At 48.8% G+C, this 22,046-nt stretch overlaps 1 protein-coding gene across 2 annotated transcripts in view; it reads left to right on the forward strand.

The window, feature by feature from the left end:
* Positions 1–22,046, forward strand: part of DDC (dopa decarboxylase) — a 77,034-nt gene that overhangs the window by 50,623 nt on the left and 4,365 nt on the right. For both annotated transcript variants that reach the window (XM_069462553.1, XM_069462554.1), the window contains 5 exons: positions 2,068–2,135; positions 11,495–11,571; positions 14,377–14,396; positions 19,510–19,608; positions 21,699–21,800. In XM_069462553.1, coding sequence (XP_069318654.1) covers positions 2,068–2,135; positions 11,495–11,571; positions 14,377–14,396; positions 19,510–19,608; positions 21,699–21,800 — 366 coding nt within the window. The remainder of the gene's footprint in view (positions 1–2,067; positions 2,136–11,494; positions 11,572–14,376; positions 14,397–19,509; positions 19,609–21,698; positions 21,801–22,046) is intronic.

Genomic DNA, 22,046 nt, shown 5'->3' on the forward strand with positions numbered 1-22,046 from the left:
CTTCCTCAAAACCTTTCTCTGCTCACGTCAGGCTTGCCAATCAATTTTCTAATTCCTGCTTTGAATTCTCATATTGCTGTAACACTAGAAAAGTGCGTGTCAGAGGTGTAGCATACAAATGGTCCCATCTTTGAAAAGAATTGCCCCTTATTACCAGTGAATAAAGTAGCATTCTGGTTTATATCTCCATCACATTCGTTCATTCGATAATTACTGATCGAGTACTTAGTATGTGCTAGGAATCAGATGGGTCCTCGCAGGGACATGGAGCTGCCAGAGGCCTTTGTAAGTGCTGGAGACGGGGTGTAGTGGGCGGGAAGTTCTGACAATGCGATGCTGATACCCAGCGCTCCACAGTTCACTGCTGACAGCTAGCTTGGTGGGCGTTTGGTGCTGGGAAATGGATAAATCTCTATTCCATATAAATACCTTTTATTGTGGAGACAATACATATCACTTGAAATGCCTGTCCCTGGACAGTTTCAAGTGAGGAAAGGCTAGTGTTCATCTGGGATTTATTTATGTGTCTCTCCCCAAGGCTTGGCTGGGCTAGATGCCCTTTTCTACCTCCAGGCATCAGGTTTAGGGTTTTGGGATCTTCTCCTACCACTACTCAACCTGTGGTTTCACCTTGCACAGAAGGTGCGTAACTGTCAGACCACCACGGCGGCAGGCACTGCAGCTAGATCCAGCTCGATCCTATCGGCAGCAGACGGTGTTTCATGCCGACAATGAGTCATTCCAATTTTTCCTCCGTTATTGCTGCCGCCTCTCTTTCCTTGCGGGGCTGAGGGCTGCTGCTGCTCCCGGGCCAGATAAGGGGCTGCAATATCCTGTCGTGGCCCTGCCCTGGGAGATAAGAGCCTTTCTCTCTGTCCGCAGGAGGAAAACAGCACTGTGGGGCAATGAAAGAAGCTTAAACAGATCAGCCCCACAGGAGAGAACTAATAAAATCCCCAGCAAACAAAGCTCCTCTTTAACGTTTTGTCTCCTTTTATCAGCAAATGAAACTGGCTGTAATTTCCTGTCTCTTACTCAAAATTACTATTATTGAAACCTGGAAGGAAATGAATCTGCACCTCCAGAGCCGGTGAACGAGGCAGGTTGCGGTCACTGGCCAAATGTCCCCCTGGGGACGCAGGCTGGGGTCCTTAAGCCTTTGCTGCCTTTTCAGTGCACTCCCTGGAACCTAATAGAGAAGAGGTGCCCGAAAGCCTTGAAAGGACTGAAAAGTTTCCCAGGAGCAGATTCGACCAGAATCTGGGGCCTTGCAATGGCAGCTGCCTTTATTTCTGCTTCAGTTTTGGGTTTAGCATGTGGCCAATCCCTGGCCCTGCAGGTGGACCCAGTTCTTGCTCAGATGACAAACCAGGGCCTGCATTTTGAAAGATAAAGGAAGCACCATTTGTGACAGCTCAGTGACAATGCAGGCTGTCCTCCTTGACTATTCTTGGTAATTGGAGTCTCTGATTTTTCTCCTTGAAAACATGGTAGCAGCTGACATTGATGCTCGTAGCTGGAGCCGCTGTTTGCACTTGTTGCCCAGGACCGTCCAGCCAGGGGACCTGTAGCTGTTAGGAATACAATGAACTTGGATATTGGCTTTAAAAATAAAGAAGCAAATATTTAGGTAAACGGGGAGAGTTGCAGGTATGTTACGGTAGTGCTGGCAAAAGAGCCAATCAAGTAAATGAATACTGGGTTGATCCCTAATTACTGTATTAGTTATGAAGTTTTCACTTTCTCGTTGTTTATGGTGACACATATATTCTCAGAACTTCGCTAGTTTACGAAATTGAAGGAACTGCAGGTGTAAAAATATTTCACAGGCCAAATCAGCACAATTTCTGGGTGTTGTACTTGTAAACTAAAATTCTGATTATTCCAAACATTCCAGTAGTTTGAAACATAATACGGATATATTTTGTGTCACTTTAGACTCTGCAAATTTGAAAGTGCTTTTCATTTGGGGATATAAACTTTTAATTGATATGTATGAGGTCTTGTTTCATAACTAAACATTTATGACTAAAATGTTTTCTTTTTGCTGTTCTTGTTCCTTGGCAGTTTGCAGATTCATTCAACTTCAATCCCCACAAATGGCTTCTGGTGAATTTTGACTGCTCTGCCATGTGGTAAGTTTCCCTGTTCGTGAGATGCCGGTGGCCTGTCCCCACTGCTCTTCCGAGCTGATGGCCTTTCCGAAAGGAAGCTGGCAGGGAGAAGGTGCCAGAGCCGAAGGGGCACATCTAGTCACTCAGCTCACTGCTTGCTTCGGATTCTGCACTGTGGATAGAATTCTTGCTAAATCTTACCCTGGCTGGAAACTTCTATCTAGAACATGACTGTGACATCCTGGCATAAGAAAAGGGAAGGCTGAAAGAGACGATCTGTAATTTGATTTATCTAGTATTAACAGAAAACAAATGCAAGGAAATTTCGGTACATACTTTTAATTCAGTCGCTTCTGTGTTTTTATTCTTGGATTCTCAATCAGTCTTAGTCTAATACTCAGTTTAAGCAATCTGAGTCTAAATGCCAAAAAGCATTTGCTAAGGAAAAATACAGCAACCCTGTTTCCTAAGAATTTCCCTGGAAATTCTTAATAACAGTGCCATAATGCCTTGGTAATATTTAGAGTAAGGAAAAGAACTCAGAAATTAAGGTGGATGGTATTATATCACATACATGATGTCTAAAGAAATTGTGCTGATGGGGAGTATTAGGGTGACGCTAGAGACTAGTCCCTCCAAACATTTTAGAGTAAGAAGTTGATTAATCAATTATAAAGCCAGGAGGCTTTGCACAAATTTTGTAAGGTATACAAACAATCAGTTTGCCTTTTTACTAGTTTATTTAAAGGCAAACCACATTTACAGTTTTTTACTTTTTACTCTTGTTCATCAAATTTTTTTTGGTCATTTGTGTTCCCAAACTTCTGATACGTGATTTTAAAACTAATTAGTATGTGGGCATTTCAGGCTTCATTTTGTCTGAAATACAAAGATTTATAAAAGCTGCAGCTGTTACGCATGTCAGTATCCTTTTGTATTCTTGAAGTTGTTATACTACTTTTCCTAAAGTGGAACACAGTGATGACAGTTGATACAGTGTATCTAAAGTCCCTTTTTTCAAGACTTAATTTTGATTGGAATATGGTCTCTTTCTGCTGAGATATTTGGTCGTTTGGGAAAACTCTCTAGGGAGCTGGGGTTCAAAAGGCCCAGGCAGAGGGTCAGCAGGGGCTCAGCGGAACAAGGGCTCTGCCTGGATGCCTTCTGTTTTGCAGGGGGCTGGGTGTCCTCAGACGCCAGTAGCATTCCACACAGTGAGCCCCAGAACCACGGCAGCTGTCAGGGCTGTGGGCGTGAGGTGCTGCTGGGCGGGGCTGACGGGAGCAGGGGCTGTCCCGTGCCAGGAGGTCCTGCGGAACAGCATCAGCAACAGCTGCTTAGTGGGTGCTGATGGGGGCAGGCGCCCTTGAAGGCCCTTATCTCACTGTGGCGCTCGGGACCCTGTGCAGGCCTGTGAGGGCACAGACATTGCCACACTCCCATTCAGAAACTGAAGCTATCAGGGACCAGAAATATTTTGGACCACCGGTCTTTGACGCAAAGATTGACATAATATAAGGAGTGTGATACACGCGGCGTCCTGCCCTCGGGTCCAGACTACAAGTGCAAATGTTAAGGCTGAGAGAAAACATGCTTTGTCAGTGACACGGTGAGAAAGATGTGAACCCTTCCTGGGCTGTGACGTGCCTGTCGCTGGAGCTGATGTGACCCTAGGCTGCCTCAGACACGCCAAAGCAGATGTAACTCGAGCAGAAGGCTGTGTTTCCATCTGTCTCGGGCAGACCCTCCCTGGCATTCCGTGTTCAGTTCAGGCACCGGCCTGTAAAGAGAAATTTGACAGCGTGGTAGTCAAAGAAGAAGACAGGCAGGAAGCACAGGGGCGAGGCCATGCCATTTGGAGAAGGGAGAAAGGGCAGAGTGATTAGTCTGCAGAAACAATTAAACATAGGCCCTAAGACCAAGAGTGCTCTCGGTGTTGGAAAGTTTGCTTCCTACCTCCTTTGGGTTTTGTGCTCTTTCTCTCCTGAGCTGGTGGGTTCCGGGCAGAACAATGGTCAAGGATTTTGGTGAGATGCTGTGTACTTGGGAAAGGTTTTGTTCCATGACACCATGAAAACAGCATGGATATTGATTGATGGAATTTGACTTTGAAGCATTTGTGTTTCAACATAGAAATTGCTAATCTTGACTGCTGGGGGCCTGTGCGTGTGTTAATCTGCTAGGGCCGCCATGACAAAGTGTCACACACTTGGGGGCCTAAACAACAGAGGTGTTGTTCTCTCACAGTCCCGGAGGCCGGCAGTCCAGGATCCAGGAGGGGCAGGCTGGGCTCCCCGGAGCCCGCTCTCCTGGCTGTGGACGGCCATCTTCCCTGGCGTGTCTCTCGTCCATGTTCGTTCTTCTCATCAAGACACTAGTCCGATTGGATTGGGTCCCCATCGTATGACTTCAACTAAATTATCTCTTTAAAGGCCCTGTTTCCAAATACAGTCACATTCTGATGTCCTGGCAGTTGGGACTGCAACACACAAATGTATCATATCGGGGGGCAGGATCTGGCCGGTAACATGCTCGTCTGACCCTCCCAGCAGCTCCCCTGGCCTAGGGGCTGTTACCCCTACTCTCCAGATCGGGAAGCTGCAGTTCGAGCCGTTTGGTTGGTTTGTGTGAGGGCACAGTTATCTGTGCCAAAGCCACAGCCACAGATGCAGTGTTCAATGGCAATATGGGTGAAGTCTTAAAATCTAGTGCTAAGTAAAAAGAGGCAGAGGGAATTCTGTATCTCACTCGCAGTATGCAGACTAAGAGTGTGTGACACAAAGCAACACAGTTCACAAACACACACACAAACAAAAGCCTGCACGTGGAACATGTTGGGATCATTCCTTACGGATATACATGAAATGGGAGAATGAAGGCTGTTTTTTTTTTGTAAATGAGCCAAAATCAGGCTCCATTTCTATTTCCACTTCTGTTCAAGCTGTCATTGACCCATTTTCTCTCTAAGTACTGAAAATAGTCCTGAATTTTAGCCCAGGATGTAGCGCTAAGGCAGAAGGCAAATAGTGGGACCACGGCATCCCCTTCCTCTATTCCCCTGCCCACCCGAGAGGTGGGTTCGCTGAGCATGCCCCGCGGGTGGTTCCCCTGCCTGTTTGCAGAGGGGGTCAGGAGAGACAGCGCCTCGTGGTACACAGGGAGTTGGGAGAAGGGAGGCTGAGAATCTATTCAGAGGCCTTTTTTGCACTGTCCTTAATATCATGGGACAAACACAAATATTTTAACAGTGTAAGAGTAATGTGATCTGCCATAATACAATAGAATACAGATAATGAGGATGCTTGTAAGAACCAGAATTCAGAGAAGGGCAGGCATCCCTCCACATTCCTAAGAGTTTAAACCAAGCAGGGCCTGGCACGGTGGCTCATGCCTGTAATCCCAGCACTTTGGGAGACTGAGGTGGGAGGATTGCTTGAGGCCAAGAATTCAAGACCAGCCTGGACAACAAAGCAAGACTCTCATCTCTACAAAAAATAAAAAAATTAGCCAGGTGTGATGGTGCATGCAGGAAGATGGCTTGAGCCCAGGAGTTCAAGGCTGCAGTGAGCTGTGATGGTGCCACTGCACTCCAGCCTGGGAGACAGAGTGAGACCCTGTTTCTAAAACAACAAGAACAACAATGAGGAGTTTAAACCGAGCAAACAAATGATCCTAGGTGAGGAATTTTTTACAGTGTCTTTTAAAATTTCACTGATACGACAAACAACACTTAAATGAATTTTTTTTTATTGCTCTCACTGGCTTTTTGGTATTCCTTAAAATAAGAAGTTCCTCTCTTTTGTTTAATGAAATTTTACCAATGGTTGGTCCAAAATTTAACATAAACGCTTTGGTTATATTCTTTAAATATTGAAATGGACAAGATAATTGAAGTTTCTAAAACTGGCAATCTGTACAAGCACAGTAAACACTTTTCATAATGAATTCATTATTTTGTTCATAAGCTTTTTATTGCTCATTTGGTATTTTGAATCTTTTATATGTAAATGTGAGTCATTCTGCCCGGAGCTGTATGTCTCTTTAATATCAGATCTCCAAAGAAAGTTTCAAATTCCATATACAACAAAGGCATATGTTACCTACATTTCATAAAAAAGCTTGGTTTTTTTTCTCACCAAAATTAAATTTTATTACAAATTGTTTTATAGCATTTGTACACTTCTGTTACATTAGAAAGTGTTTAAAAATTTAGTTTCTTTGCAAGAGTTTTAATTGCTCTAATAATGGTGAGACTTGATTCTAGAACCTGTGTTAAAACAGTAGACAATTTTCTACATATCTTTTTGGTTTCTTTGCACTTTGGTCTGGGAGCCCTTTAATATCTTAAATCCTTTTAGCTGTTTTTGGCACCAGGAGGCAATGCCAGTTCTTGTTTGGTGAGCCCTACCTAGTGTGGACTTTTAAAAAAGAAAACATAAGGAGCCAGGCTTGCAGCCCCGCATGGGGGTTCCTCCCCTCCTCCCCCAGGAATGTGGCCTCAAGGAGAGGCCGTCCTCACCCAGAGGCCCTGCAGTGCCAGGTGACTCTCGCCGTGGAAGGACGTTACTCTGTGTCGTGAGCACGCGTGTGCACTTGCACATCTATTTAGTTAAGTAAATTCTTCCTCTTATTGATAATATCCATTAAATGTCACAAGGAAATATAAAGCTAGTACCTAAATATTGAAGAGGAAACCACCACAGATGTATTGGAAATATGGTCGATGAATAAAGTGTGATGGGAAATTGGAAATACTAAGAATTAGATAAAAATAAAGATTCAGTAGAACCAGTGACAGGCAGCTAAAGTAGCACGTGGAGACAGACTTGGACAGAAGAGCGGAAAGCCGGAAAACCTTAAGCTAAGTGTCCATGTTAACTAGAAAACAGCAACAGAGTAAACCCCTAAGCACTAAAAGGAGGAAAATAATGAAGATTAGCAACGTGAGGAAGTAGACAAAGACATGGCGGAGAGGGTCAGCTGAGGGATGTGGCCCCTGGCCTGCCTAAGTGAACAAGCCCTCTCTGGAAAGATGGATTGGAAATAAAGAGGAAAGTTACCGGTATCTGTAGTAGAAAATAAGAAGTATCCACAGATACTGCAGAGATTTCAAAAAGCAGTAAGGGAGCACTATGAACAACATCGTGCCAAGATTTGCCCACAAATACGTGCAGGCAGTAACAAGAGTAAAACATACTACCAAAACTGCCTCAAGAATAAAGAGAAAACTTAAAACATCTTGTTGCTAACACAATGTGCTAATAGTTAAATTTTCTTACAACGGACGTATTTAAATTCTTATCACAGTAAATATTCCACCAAACTGCAGGGGATTTATCAGGATAATCAGATGGAATTCACAGAGAACAGCAAAGACGGCAACTCCCTCTCTTACATCAGGAAGTGAATGTAACTTTCATTCTAAAACCAGATGAGAAACTGAGAAAGAAAAACTGTAAAACAACCTCACAAACTTAAATGCAAAAATTCTAAGTCAAACATTAGCAAATAAAATCCAATGATGTTTTCTTAAAAAAACATAGTATGTCATGACCAAGTTGTGTTTATTCCAGATATGCCAGAGTGGTTTATTATTAGAAGATTTTAAAATGTCATTTGCCATGTTGGCCACACAGGAAAAAAAGTTATCATCACATTAAATGCAGAAAAAGCATTAGATAAAATTTAACACCCATACAAGACAAAAAGTCTTATTAAAATAACAACAGAATAGAACTTTCTTAATCTGATAAAAGATATCTACCCAAAAGCTCTAGTCAGCCTCTTCTTAATGGCGAAATATTAGAAGCACTCCCTTTAAAATCAGGAAAAAATAAGGATTCCCATAATCACCGCATCTGTGCAACATTGTACTCTCTTGACCTGCACAGTAAGAAAAGATAAAGAAGTAAAAGAAAAGGATTAGAATGGAAAATGCAAAACTCCCATTATTCTCAGATGATGTTACCATCTGCAATAAAAAGAGAATCTTCACAGTATTATTAATCACAGAACAAAGCAAGTGTCTCTATGTACTAACATTTTTTAAGGTTGCATTTTTTTTTTACATGTACAATACACAGAACCTGTAATTTTTAAAAATGAATTAATCTTTATAATAGCAAGAAAAGATATGGTTACTATGAGCAAATATATCAAAACCTGTTCAGATTTATATGAAGAGAATTCTACAATATTTTGTAAGTCTTTAAAGAAGTCCTAGCTAAATGAAGTGATGTGTTATTTACATGGAGGGGAAAATTCAATATCAGAGCTTAGTGCAATTCTAATAAATATCCTGGATGGCATAATACTTACACAGGCCAAAAGTAGCCAAGAGACTTGTGGAAAAGGAATATGGTGGAGAACTTGCCCCATCAAATATCAATGTATACGTAAAGCAGCAAAGATTGCATCAATGTATTACCAGCCCAGGCACGAGATGGTAGAGCAGATCCAAAGACAGAGCCCAGAAACAGACCCACATATATTCAAATTAGCATCACTAATGTTTACAGTATTGTAACAATCTAGAATGACAATGACAAGACATCTAATAGAAAAATGAAAAAAATTTCCTTGCCAAAGAGGAAACAGATATGGCCCTACTAGTGCAAAGTTACACAGTCTCATTAGTAATCAGAAATGCAAAGTGAAATCACAATGAAACACTACAGATTGTTGACAATAAATTCCCTCCATACCAAATGTTGGCCAGGGTATGGAACAAGAGGAGCTTTGATGCTACACAACTGTTGCGGAGACTAATTTGGTGCTTTCTGTCAAGTAAGGTTGTAGACACCTTCCTCCAACCCTGATGCCTGGCCCTGTCTGAGTCCATAAGTAGATGTATATCCTACACGTGCCTCTGCCCTGAGGTGCCAGGAGACGTGCACAGGACTGCTCCCCGTAGCGTAGTTGTCTAATAATAACTGGGAAACAGTAAGAGGAGGAAGGGATTGGATCCGTGCACGCAATAAAATCTGACAAAGTAGTGAAAACAAGAGAAAACAAGAGCTGCATGTATGAATGGGTGTGAAACTCACAAGTCTATTTTTGGCAGAAAAAGCAAGTTGTAGAAAAATACACAGAGAATGATGTCATTTATGTTTAAATGTCTTAAGTTTATGTTACAGTATGTTTAGAAATATGCAAAATAGGCCGGGTGCGGTGGCTCACACCTGTAATCCTAGCACTCTGGGAGGCCCAGGCAGGAGGACTCCTTGAGGCCAGGAGTTCAAGACCAGCCTGAGCAAGAGCGAGACCCTGTCTCTACAAAAAATAGAAAAATTAGCCAGGGGTGGTGATGTGTGCCTGTAGTCCCAGCTACTCAGCAGGCTGAGGCAAGAGTTTGAGGCTGCAGTGAGCTATAATGATGCCACTGCACTCCAGCCCAAAAGCCAAAAACCAAAAAACATGCAAAATAGTACTATAGATTGCTCAGGAATTTGTGCAGAAAATTTTGAAGAACTATGTGGGAGGGATTAACCCAAATTCAGCCTTGTGGCCTCCTACACAGAGCAGGGAGAATGAGGGATGGGACACACAGGAAGATTTAACTTTTATTTAGGATTTAAGTTTTCTTTCACAAGCAGCAGATAGAGATAGTATTCCTTATGCCTTTTTGTATGGCTTTTACGGTGCATAATATTTTTTTAAATTTAAAAAAACAGCTGGAAGATCCTGGCTGAGAGTCAGTGGGGAGGGGAAGTGTGATCTTCACGGGAAAAGGGCAGAATTGCACTAATAGCCATAGCTCTCACACCGTTTCTCTCTCCTCCTCCCTTCTCTTTCAGAGCTTGCCCCAGTACAGAGACACCTACAGGAAACCCTCTAGTGGCTCCTCATAAAATGCCTGTGATGCCACAGAACTCTCTCACACATCCCCGGGTCACAGTGAGAATATGCACTAGACAGCTTATTATTTCTACCCACCTAGTCTGTCTTTTAACCCTTTAAAGAAATAAAGCCTCAATTATCTTTCATAAATAAATCTAGCCTCTTTCCCTCCCAGGTCCTCATTGGTAAGCCACATCCTAGCATCCTATTTCATGCTCACTGGGTTTTATCTTTCAGGGACTCTCACACTATTTGTTTTCAAGCCTAAGCTACTGTCAGATTGATATTTCTTTGGGCAAACTATTGGCCACAAAATTGCTTTGAGATGGTGTCCACACTGCCAAATGAAGCGGAGCGGCAATTACCATATAGCGCAGGCCTTCAAATTCCAGCCCCAGTGAGAGCGGGGGCCCGAGTTACCCACAGTGGCTATCAGTGAGTGCTCCTTGGGACAGACGGGTGGACAAGGACCCATGTCCACAGCACGGTGCATCTCTGCATTCCTGCTCTTTAACCTCCGTGTGTGTCCAGCACACACTTCCCGATGCTGTCGGGCACCAGGCACTGTGCCCGGCCTGGACGCAGGACAACAGGTGCTGACCTGTGTGGTCTCCTCCTACCTCTGATTCTCCACTCTGCAGACAGCAGCCAGGGGTCCTATAATCCAGTTCTACTCTGACACTACCCAGAGTCAGCATCAGTCTCCACAGGTTTAGGGCTCAGTCCCCCCAGACTGCCCCTACTTCAGATGCCAGCCTAGGTAGTGGTCTTAGGAGACCCACACTTATGTCCCACGTGGCTGCAAAGCCGGGCGGAGAGAGTCTCTCAATCTCTGCCCCAGGTTCAATAATTTGCTAGAATAACTCAGGGAACTCAAGGAAGCATTTTACTTATGTTTGCAGGTTTATTATAAAGGGTACAAATGAAGAGGTGCATAGGGCAAGGTATGGGGCTGGTGGGGGGAGTGGGGTGGGGACAGGTCAGGTAGGTTCCATGCCTTCTCTGGGTGCGCCACCGTCCTGACACCTGGGACTGTTTACCGACCCAGAAGCCCTCCAAACCCTGTCATTTGGGAGTTTTTGAGGGAGTTTTCATTAAGCAGGCAGAGGGAGTAAACCACTGGCCGACTGGAACTTCAGCCCCTCTCCCCTCCCTGGAGATGGGGGTGGGGCTGCAAGTTCTAACCCTCCAATCAGCTTTGGAAGCTGTGTAGGAGGCCCCAGCCGCCAGTCATCTCAGGTGCATACAAAAGACATTCTTATCACTTGGAGATGCCAAGGGCTGTAGGAGCTGTGTGCCAGCAACAGGGGCAAAGACCCAATATTCATTTTTGGTTACAACACGCCCTGCCCAGGTGCTGGGCGCTCTGGAGAGGGTGCAGCTGGAGAGCAGAGGCGCGGTGGGGGCAGAGCGGGGTTCAGGGCGGCGGGGGTTGGGGGGCTGGGAGCAGGTGCCTGATCTGAGCCATGTGGGGAGACGGTGCAATGTGGTCCAGTCTAAGGTGCTTGGTCACTATCCTGTCATTTGTTCTCTAAAACCAGGGTGAAAAAAAGAACAGACTTAACGGGAGCCTTTAAAATGGACCCTGTTTACCTGAAGCACAGCCATCAGGACTCGGGTAAGCTGCTTCCCAGCCTCTCTCTGCTCTCGTCCCCTCAGCGCTGCCCTGGCGGTGCCGAGGAGCCACAGGTGACTACTCCGTCCAGGGAGGCGCCCCAGTGGTGGCGGGGGGGCTGTGCGTTCCTGTGCGTTTTGCCTTCGCAGCCCCTTCCCCGTGGTGGGGTCCCTTAGGGGCCGCGTCCCCTGGGGGAGGCTCCTGCTCCAGAGGCCCCGAGAGCCTGGTGCTCAGTGTGGGGGGGGGCCGAGGGCGGGGGACGGCGCCCGGGCAGGTCTCAGCCACGGGATTTCCGTGTGGGTGTGGGCGCCTCCTGCGGATAAGGGAACCTGTAACTGCTAATGACATTAGTCTTTCCGAAAAAGGATGTGCGTCACCTTCCACCAATACAAGGGGGGGAAAATAAATGACCGAGGTTGGGGCAGTGAGTGAAGAGAAAATAAGATGACGGACACGCAACTCGGCGGTTTTGCGAGCAGACCTGCCGTCTGCACCTGGCACCGCTGACACACCAGTGGGCGTGTCCCTCCTGCCACCTGCAAAGCCCAGAGCAGGCACAGACCGGCAGGCAGCCCTCAAGCACCATGGGGGATACAGGCTGCTCTGGGGCCATGGCAGGGAACGCGCGGTTGTCGGTTCACACTTTACCTATGTTGTCTCATTGGACGTGGGGCGATGAATATGGCCAATTAGTGGCAGGCATTGAACTAGAACAAAAATAAATGGAATCTTTTTTTTTTTTTTTTTGTAACAGAAAATTCTGTGCTAATGCTGGTTGGGGGGAAAACGGTCACAGTAGCTATTTGGGCTTTTCAGATATATTCTTTATTATTAAAGATGCACATTTGGAAAACAGAAAGGAGTCAACGCTGGCCCAGAAAATGCTCATAATCCCACCACCTAAATATAAACAATGCTAATATACTGTTGTATTTCTTACCAGTCTTCTTTTATGAATTTATTGCTTTTAGTGTTTTAGCTCTATGCCATTTACAAATTTATACGCTGCCCACCCCACTATATCTCATGAAGTTTTAAAAACTTAGTAGGGACCCAAGACCTATTAAATAGTCCACGGTGTAAGTAAAATCATTGCTGTAAGAAATTGCTGGCTAAGAGGGTCGTCATTTTCTACGTTAATGGTAAACAATTATTCAAGAAAGCTCCTAAATTCAACCAGTTCTTAATAGTCCATAAGGAAGTAGGGTCCCTGAGAGGCAGATTGGAACGCTCCCTAATTACGTTGCTGGGCTGTGGACGCCACCGTATCTGAACCCTGCTACAGGAAGTCTCCAGTTCACTGTCTGGTAGAATCTTCTGCAGGGAAGGGAATGTTCTATCATTCTGCACTGTCCGTCTGCTACTGAGCACTTGAAATGTGGCTTGTCCACTGAAGAACTAAATTTTTAATTTCTTTTCATCTTAATTTACTTGAATTTAAATTTAAATAGCCCATGTGGCTAGTGACTACCATGTCAGAAGGTGCGTATAGAAAGTAAAAAGGATGGTCATTCATTCATTTTCATTCATGACCATCATCTGGTTATTCTTACGGAGTGCCTACTGTATACCAAGTACCCTTTTGAATGCTATTGTTTTACTTCCATTGGCTTCTATGAGTCACTGTCAGGTTACTTCTGAGGACTCTGGGGCTGACGTTATGTTTGTTTAACCAACCCCGTGACTAACCAGAGGCCCAGTGGTGTAAAGGAAAGAGTCCTCGTTAGGGGTTGAGATAGACTGTGTGGCTTTGGGCCTTTGTCTCAAGGTCACTCGTAAAATAGGGGGTTGAGCCCGATGGTCCTGCCTGTCTTCCCAGCATTGCTATTTTTTATCTTAATTGAGAAAACAGCTGTTCTTTCCTGGCAGCCAGGTGGCAGTCAGGGAGTAACTCGTGACTCCAGATGTTCTTGTAAATATGACGTCGTCCTCCTGTGCAGTGCTTGGAGAGCCGTCTATCAGGGTGGATGTAGCTTGTGTTAGAGGGAGGGTTTGTCCCAGCTGAGCACGGCGCGGGCCCGCTATGGCCATGTTGCAGCTGCTGTTACCTGGGAAGCGGGGGACATTTACGTGCCTTGTCCAGCCTACATTAGTGGGTCAGATTCCCAAAGCACATGACCCCCTTCTCCACCATCCGTGGAGCAGGACTGCAGCACATTCTCGTAATTCTCACCTGATTCCTTGCCCAGTGTCACTGGTAGAAGCTGCTGTCTGTGAGACCTCACACAGGGTTCTTCCCTCCCCGTGATCCTCAGGGTTACTGCTTTAGGCGTGAGGGGGACTCAAGTGCAGGCAGCCAGTTTTCATAACCGATGCGCAGATAGGGAAACCGACCCGACAGCTATTCACAGAGACCTGCTCTGTGCCAGATCCACGAACAGAGACAAAAACCCCGTCAGGAGTTTCATTCTCTTCCTTTTTCCAGTATTCTACTCACTCTGTTTATCACAAATTCACCTTGCCATGCATGAATGAATGAGCGATGAATGATTTGCATGACCTGAATGCTGACTTACTACTGGGCACCAGATGAAATCTCAGATTTTCATGCTCGTGTAACCGCAGAAAGCAAAGCTAATGGGCATCAATTAATAACTTAGCATTTCCTGTTTGTGTTTTGGGCATCCTGCTCTCAGGGGACTCCCCTCAAATATGTTACCCCTGGAGAGTGGCACAGAGAACACCAGCCCCAGCCCCTGGGTGGTTTAAGTGACACAAGAAATTTCCCTGGAAGGTAAGAAGGATTAGTGTATGAGCAACAAATCTGTCTAATGGTTTCTTTTTTCTTTTTCCTTCTCTTTTCTCCAGGGCTTATCACTGACTACAGGGTAAGTGGGAGGCATGTCTCGCACTGTGATCCAAGGTGTGACAGGGTGCTGGGGACGTCCATGGCCATAGCTCCTGCTGCCTTCTCTCACTGTCATGGCCAGGCCCCACTGACAGGCACCTTCTAACTGGGTCCTCACTGGGAAATACGAGGTGGTCCTGCCAGGTGGCGGGCAGCTCTGTGGACCCCACAAATCGGAGGTCTCAGGTGAGGAGGCCCCGCCCCTGACTGTGCTCCTAGGAAGGGGAAGGAGCTTCTGCACCGGTTCGCTGAAAGGAAGGGGCTGTTTGCAGATGGCGAAGCCCCTGTGTCCTGGGCCGTGTGCGCTGGGCGGCAGCAGAGGGCGTGGGAGGATGGGAAGTCAGAGGACATAGGAAGTGCTCAGAAGGGGACGTCCTCTCAGCAGCCTGGCCTCCAGTCACCTCAGTTCTCTCCCTTTTCGATTTGCCACAAGTGTGCAGTAAAGATACTTTGAAAATGCCGGCGTGTCCCAGCCTTATTCTGGAAAGCAATTTGGTGTCAGAAGTAGTGCCGGGAGGCTGAGCGAAAGAGTGGAACCCAAGCAGGGAGTGGCGCGCAGGGGCAAGGGCGGCCGCTGGCTCGCCACCGTCACCCATCAAGAGGGGACCGGTGTCTAGTTCTTTTCTGGTCAGACGTGATGGGCAATGGCTCTCATCACAGCAGGGGCTGCCGTTTCCTGCCAGAGGTGTGTCTGGGAGCTTCCGGGCCACACGGCAGCGGGGGATGACGAGCCGGCAGGGACTGGCCCTCAAAGCCATCAGATACCCTCCCCACCTTCCCTCTTCCCGCGACAGCCGCGAGCCAGGAGGCGCAGGGTACAAGACACCTTCCCAAGCCACCAAGGCCTGTCCTAGGACAGTGCGGGCGAAGCTTGCCTGGCACCACCCACTCCACAATCAGGGACCAAGGCCAGGGGTGCGCACGGGCACGGCAGCAAGGCCATGAATTACGCTGTTTGACGCTTTGACGTGAAATCCCTACTCAGGATCCAGCTTATCTTTTAGAAAGTTATTATTCAAGGGAAAATATGACAATAATATTAAAAACAGTTTGAGGACAAGATCACCCGACCCTCCCCGCCCCAGCACAGCGGTGAGCTCTGCGTGGATTCCTCGCCCTCCTGCTCTGACCCTTCTCAGCCTGGCCACGTGCTGTGCCACCGCACCGCAGCTGGCTTCTGGCACTGGCACTAAAATCACAGCGCCTCCCATGCCTCTCCGCTGCCTTAGTACGCACGGGAAAGCGACATGAAATTCCACGGTATGGAGTGTAATTATTTAACTGTTTCCCTATGACGGTTTCTTGCTTTCCTAAATTACACAGTGGGCATCTTGTACGTACAGCTTCTTGCTTATGATGAGCTACTTCGTAGTGTGTAAGACTGAAAATGGGGTAGTTAGCACAGGACGCGAAAACTTCATGCCCGTTAGTCTTCTTTACCTTTGGTTCCTCCTCAGCTTAGACATCTTTAGGAAAAAAAGGCTGAGCCCCGTCCCCACTGCTAATCCAGAAGGCCCGGCGTCCGCCACGTGCCTTGCGTGGATGGGTGCCACGTTCCTCAGAATGCTTTTGTCTCTCCGTTATTAATGTTTCAACCAGTTGTTTCTACCAGTTTAATGCAAGGCATTGGCCTCCGTTAAGGAAAGATCAGGCATCAGCCCCCCACGCTCCGGCTCTACTCTCAGGCACGTCCCCGCACGTCCCCACCCGTCCCCCGGGCCCTGCGTGAGACCAGGAGCTCTCGCACCCAGACTGTTGAGGCGGCCTCTGAACTGGCCACTCCCTTTCCAGCCAGGAACTGTGTGCTGCTCTGGAAGCTACTCAGAGCGGAGGAAGGCTCTAAACCTCCCTCCCAGACACCCAGGCCACCGAGGGAGACCGAGGCACAGACCACCCAGGCCCCGACGACCATTCTGGAAACACCTGAAACACCTGCTCTTCTGCAATCACTGCTTCTGGCCTAAGGGAAAATGTCGCAACTCCTTAGCTGGTCCTCTGACACTCCAGCTTCTCCTCCAGCCGTTGGTTATGCTTGAGGACTGAAGTCCCAGGCACGGCATGGGGACAGCCCTGCTCTGGCCCACCTGCTGTTTCAAGGGAGCTGTGTGCGGGCAGGTGTGAAGCCCGACGGCAGCCTGTCCCCGCCGACGTCCACCTGGCTGGGGAGGCCCTCGGGACAGTGGTGCCTTCCGTGCGGTGGTGTCCCTAGAGCGAGCAGGGATGGCATGTCGTGTATTCTCAGCACGCATTTCATGGCTGAAGAACGGACACACGCATGGACTTTATGCAAGATTGAATGAAGAGGATGAAATTATCTTGGAGCACAGGTGCACATGACATAGTCCCTGGCACACCATGTCCAGAAAGTAGCAGTGGTCACAGAGGGACAGACGCAGGACAGCCCACCAGGCAAGGCCACAAGTCGGCCAGGTGTGAGTGTGACAGCCAGTCTCTCTGAGCCTGCTGTGCAAAGGGCCTGAGGCACCAGTCTCACCCTGGCTTTGCCCCTTCCGTCTCGTGGGCACAGGCGCAGGTACAGGTGTCACCACCTCCCATCTGATGCTCCCCCTCTGCCACAACCCAAGAGCTCCCTGACCATATTCCCGGCACGTGGTCCTTGCGGTTGCTTAGCCAGGATGCGGCAACCTCTGCCCTGTCTGATGTGCTCACTCGCACCTCCAGGGCTCTGTTACGGTTTCTTCTTTTAAAGTGAATTCCGGGCAAATGCCCCCAGATCCCGGCCTCTTCACCAGACTCAGTAGGTGAAGGGAGGAATATCATAGGCAGTGAAGAGAGGAATATCACAGACATCCTTGTTTTGTTCAAAGAGGTTGGAAACTCAAACCTAGGGCTGTCACAGGCACCAGGCTGGGGACAAGACCCCGGATGCTCGGCTGCCGACCTGGGCAACTGGCCTAGTGTGGGATGGAGGGAACGAGCAGGCCCTGGCACGACTGTCCACCCACCGGAGGACGAGGGCACAGGACAGAGTCTTGGCCCCAGGAGGAGGTTGTTCAGGAACGAGGTTTGGCAGAGGAACTCTGTGTTGTTTCTGGTTGAGAACAGCGGACTGAACACGTAGCGAGGGCAGCCTTGGCCTCCAGCTTCCCTGGTGGGGCAAAGTGGGCCTTATCATGTCCATTTCACAGGTGAGGGCACAGAGGTCCAGAAAAGTTACAAGAACTTGCTGAACGTAGTTGTAAGACAGGACCTGTGCGTGAGGGTGGGCGGGTTTCCCTCCTGATGATTTAAGCACATCAGTCAACAATATGCCACCTGCTCTGAGCCAGGCCAGGTGCTGGGCTTGGGGCTGGGACTAAAATGGCAAACAAGACGGAGTCCCTGTCCCCTGGGAAACCACAGCCTCGTGGGAGGTGAGGCCCACCCTCCCGGCAAGACCTACTGTGGTCTGGCGCGGGCGCCAAGGACCACGTGGGCAGGGGTGTGGGGTCTGGGTGTGCCTCTGACCCAGCCCTGCTTCGGCTCTGGAGAGGTAACGGCAGCATTTTTAAGCCACATTTGTGTGAGTCTTCAGTTAAACTGTGTGCGTTTTCGCTCTAGTACCACAGAAATTAAGTTTACCTTGGTATTCTTCCAAATGTTAGATTTAAATCACATGTTAATTTCTAGGAGGCTGACCTGTCGGGGGGGGATGATTTTGCAATGCAGCAACTGTGCTCAGCAAGGGCAGGGACCACTGCTTTCCTGGCTGTTGGTTAGCCAGTTAGTCAGTAAGTCAGTTAGGTGGTGAGAGCTGCTTCTCTTCCTAAGGCAAGTTAGCTTAATTTTTACTGAACATCTCAGCCTGCAGATGCGTCGCTAAGTAAGTCAGCAGTGTGCATGTGGGTGTGGTTTAGGCTTTGCCACACTCTGGCTCATTGACATTGGACAAGTCACTCTCCGTGCCTGGTGTCTCTCTAGCAAAGTGAGACCCAAGCCCCCTTTTGCAGTGCCGTTGGGAAGCTAAAATGAGATGATGGGTCAATACACCTGGCACAGGCCTGGTGTCAAGTTGGGGAACCACACTGAACGGCTCTGCATCTAAACATTGGCCCTGCGTTCCCCTTTCAGCTTGAGAAGCTTCTGCAGAGCCCTCGCTCTGGGCCCCACCGCTTCTCTCGCAGTTCAGAAGCGACTTCCACGAGGTCACTCAACACTCACTGTTTAAAACTGCCTGCCGGCCCTACTGCCGAGGGCAGCGCCAGACTTGGGTTGGGCAGCCCACGGGGGTCCCCTGGCAGATGCCTCGGTGGGTTTGGGGTGTTTCCCTCACTGCTCGGCACCACCCCAGCCCCGCGGGGAGCCCGTCCCCGCTCTCCTCTGCCGGAAGGAGTCACCATCAATATTTCCTCTATACGCTCAAATAGAACATCATTATTTACAAGACAGCCGCGAAGTGCTGCTTCGCTGTCTTCCCCAAAGGCCTGCCCTCCTCGCCCTGTCCTCTCCCACCGGCTGCATGGCATTCCCAGCCATCGGGGACAGTCACGCAGAACGTGGAGGGCCAGTCAGTGGGCAAAGTCTGGGAAAATTAAGGAAAGCTTCTTGGAGGACCAACACACGGACACACGTGTTTTCTGGTGAGGGGGTCTTGGGGTCATTCCGCAGTGATCAGTGGCACAGAAACGGAAGCAACATTGCTCTAGAAAATGGTGCAGGACGTCAGGGGCGGCAGGCAGCAGGCGGGTGTGGGCGTCAGCCTTACGCACCTTCCTCACGGGCAGAGACGCCAGTGAGAGACACCCCCATCCCCACGATCGCCTCGCTGGGTACCCCCGGCCCTCGGCACCCCAGGTCTGGCGATGGCGTGCACTGAACAAACATCTGCGGAGTGACAGCAATGAACAGCTGTGCCTCCCAGCTCAGCAGACCCTGTCTGTCCTCACCTCTCTCCGACCTGTGCAAAGAAAGCCCCGCGCTGTGGAGCTGCTCACATCATGGGGGCTCCGTGTCTAGGACGGTCACGGCCGCCAGCGCGCGGGGGCCACCAGGAACCAGCTGCCTGCAGGAGAGGCAGGTGAACCGATGGGTCAAAAAGGAACCCTGCTGCTAATATAGTCCTCGCTGATGCGCTGTTTTATATTTTGTTTCAGCACTGGCAGTTACCCCTGGGTCGAAGATTTCGCTCTTTGAAAATGTGGTTTGTTTTTAGGATGTATGGCGTGAAAGGACTGCAGGCTTATATCCGCAAGGTGACTTCCTTTTCATTACTTATCTGGGGAATATTGTGGAGGTTTCAGGGGGTAGAAACTAGTTCAGATGTATTAATAAGGAAATATATGGTAAGGGAACGGGCAGTACTTTGGTTGTTGAGATGAAGGTACTTGTAAGATCTCTTAAGTCACTTCCATTAAGGTTACGGGTTATCAGCTCCAGGAAGACAATCGAAGTAAAACAGCACATAGGTTGCACTTTAGCCACATCCAGCTGACAGTGAAGTTCTTTCAGCAACGGCAATAGTGAGAACACAATGTTTTTCTCTCCAAAACATTGCCAGAGCAGGAGCGCCTTAGAGCTGGGGCGCACCCGATGCCACCCAGTCCAGTGGCTCCCAGACGGGCCTCCAGGCCAGCAGCTCCAGCTTGCGGTGGGGCCAGGCACCTGTGCTGTGCACCCAAACCTGAGAGCCACTCGAAAAAAGCTGCTTGTTTTTTAACCGTTGAGGAAACTGAGGCCTGAATGAGAGCCAGGACGTGCCTGGGGCCCACCCATTTCGCCAGCTGTGGACGGCCTGCTGATTCCAGCTGCCGCCTACCTGGACGGACAAGCGTCCCCAAGCTTCACCGGGAGGGACGCTCCTGAGGACTTCAGCCCCAGTGATAGCGAGGGCCCTTCATTTTAAGCCCTGGTGATAGCCGTGGGACCAGCTGTGCAGCAGGGAGCAGGGGCTGCTGTCTCTGGGCTCTTCCTCTGGGGCCGGGTGCGTCACGGGCATCCGTCAGCAAGCGTTTGCGGAGTGCCTGTCCCGTGCCACCAACAGCATCTGTCTGCCTCGCAGGCTGTTGTAAGGAAAGCTCTGGGAGCTGCCAAGCACTACGAGGCTCTGTTTTGGGGAGGGCCTGGGAGAGGAGTGTGCATGTGCATTTGTGGGTGAGCTATCCCTTCTCCCCACTGAAGGAGAGGGGGCTGGGAACATCGCAATGAGGGTGAATTCAGCTTCTTTGGGGAAAGAAGGCAAAAAAATGAGTGGTTTATCTCTCCACAATGATGACATCTTTAAGTTCAAGGACAACTAGTTATGATTGTGCTGTGTCATGTTGAAAACACACCCACCTCTCTCTGAAAGGTGCCCGATCCCGCCTCAGGAGGAGGGTCTACCCATGGTCAAGGCCTGCTGGCGGGTCACCTCGGAGGCCAAAGTCTTTGGCGCCCTCTGGTGGTGAGACTGGGAACCGCCCGTTTAAACCGCGCAGACAGCGCAATATTTCCGCTCGGAGCCGCCTGAGCACCTGCAACGTGAGCGCCCGTACCGGGCCGGGCCGGGGCTTAGAATGAGCAGGGCGTGCCATGTAGACCACAAAGAGCCTGTTGTCCTCGGATCACGTACTATTTGAATGCCCTTGCTTCAAGCATCCCCTTGCTTTCCTAATTTCTCTTTGAATAGCTTTTGAGTTGTACAAGCATCTATAAGTTAAATAGGTTGGTGTATTCAATGAGAAATAGGCAGTTCCTGAACGTAACCGGTGGGGGGTGGGGGGATGGGATTCCACCTCCAGGTGGCAAACACCGCCGCAGAACGGCCACGTCAGGCAGCTGCGCTAGAACCCAGCTCCCCCAAGGCCTTAGCTGTGGGACGTAGGGCCGTGGCCTGTCGCTTACCATCCCTGAACCTCAGTTCTCTTATCTGCAAAATGGGTATCACCTGTGCTGTGGGCTATCCTGAGGATGGCGCGGTGGCGACCGCTCGGCATGGCTGGTACAGTGGAGTCTCGTGGATGTTAGCCATTATCTCTTCTAGACTGTTCAAATGCCTCTTCACGGTGTTTATTCTAAAATTATAAAAGACTGTTTGGGTGGGATAACAGTCTTTTATAATTTATAACAGAAGAAAATGATGGTCAGTGTTTTTCTGAAGACGCCAGGCCTTTTCTCATGGTAATGAACGCATTTCTTCTCAGCCTGCTTGGGAACAGCTGGTGAGTGGACGGCACGCACACTGGAAATTGCTGAGAGCATACAAATGAATTATAGATGTGCAGTCTAATAAGGTTTTCTAGGTGGTTAAGTTCGGAATTAAGTGGCGATGAGAAACGCAAACAGATTTTCCCTTTCCTCTTTCAAGCACGTCCAGCTGTCTCACGAGTTTGAGTCATTGGTGCGCCAGGATCCTCGCTTTGAAATCTGTGCCCAGGTCGTTCTGGGGCTTGTCTGTTTTCGGCTAAAGGTATGTTAACGTCTATTTCCGACTTCTTCACTTTCCTTAAATAGGACAGAGGGGAAAGTGTCATGCATTACCTCCATGCTCAGAGGCTCGCTCTGCCTCCCAGAGGCCGCAGAACAACGCCTGCCTTCTCCAGCCTGGGTCCTGCCCCCACCTAACCCTGCGAGACTCCCTCCACGCGCTGGGCTGGTGCTGTTCACGCCTCCCCAGACCTGGGCCAAGACTTCTTGCTGGTGGGGGTTGTTTGCC

This window comes from Eulemur rufifrons, chromosome 29, assembly GCF_041146395.1.
Source record: "Eulemur rufifrons isolate Redbay chromosome 29, OSU_ERuf_1, whole genome shotgun sequence".
NCBI lineage: Eukaryota > Metazoa > Chordata > Mammalia > Primates > Lemuridae > Eulemur > Eulemur rufifrons.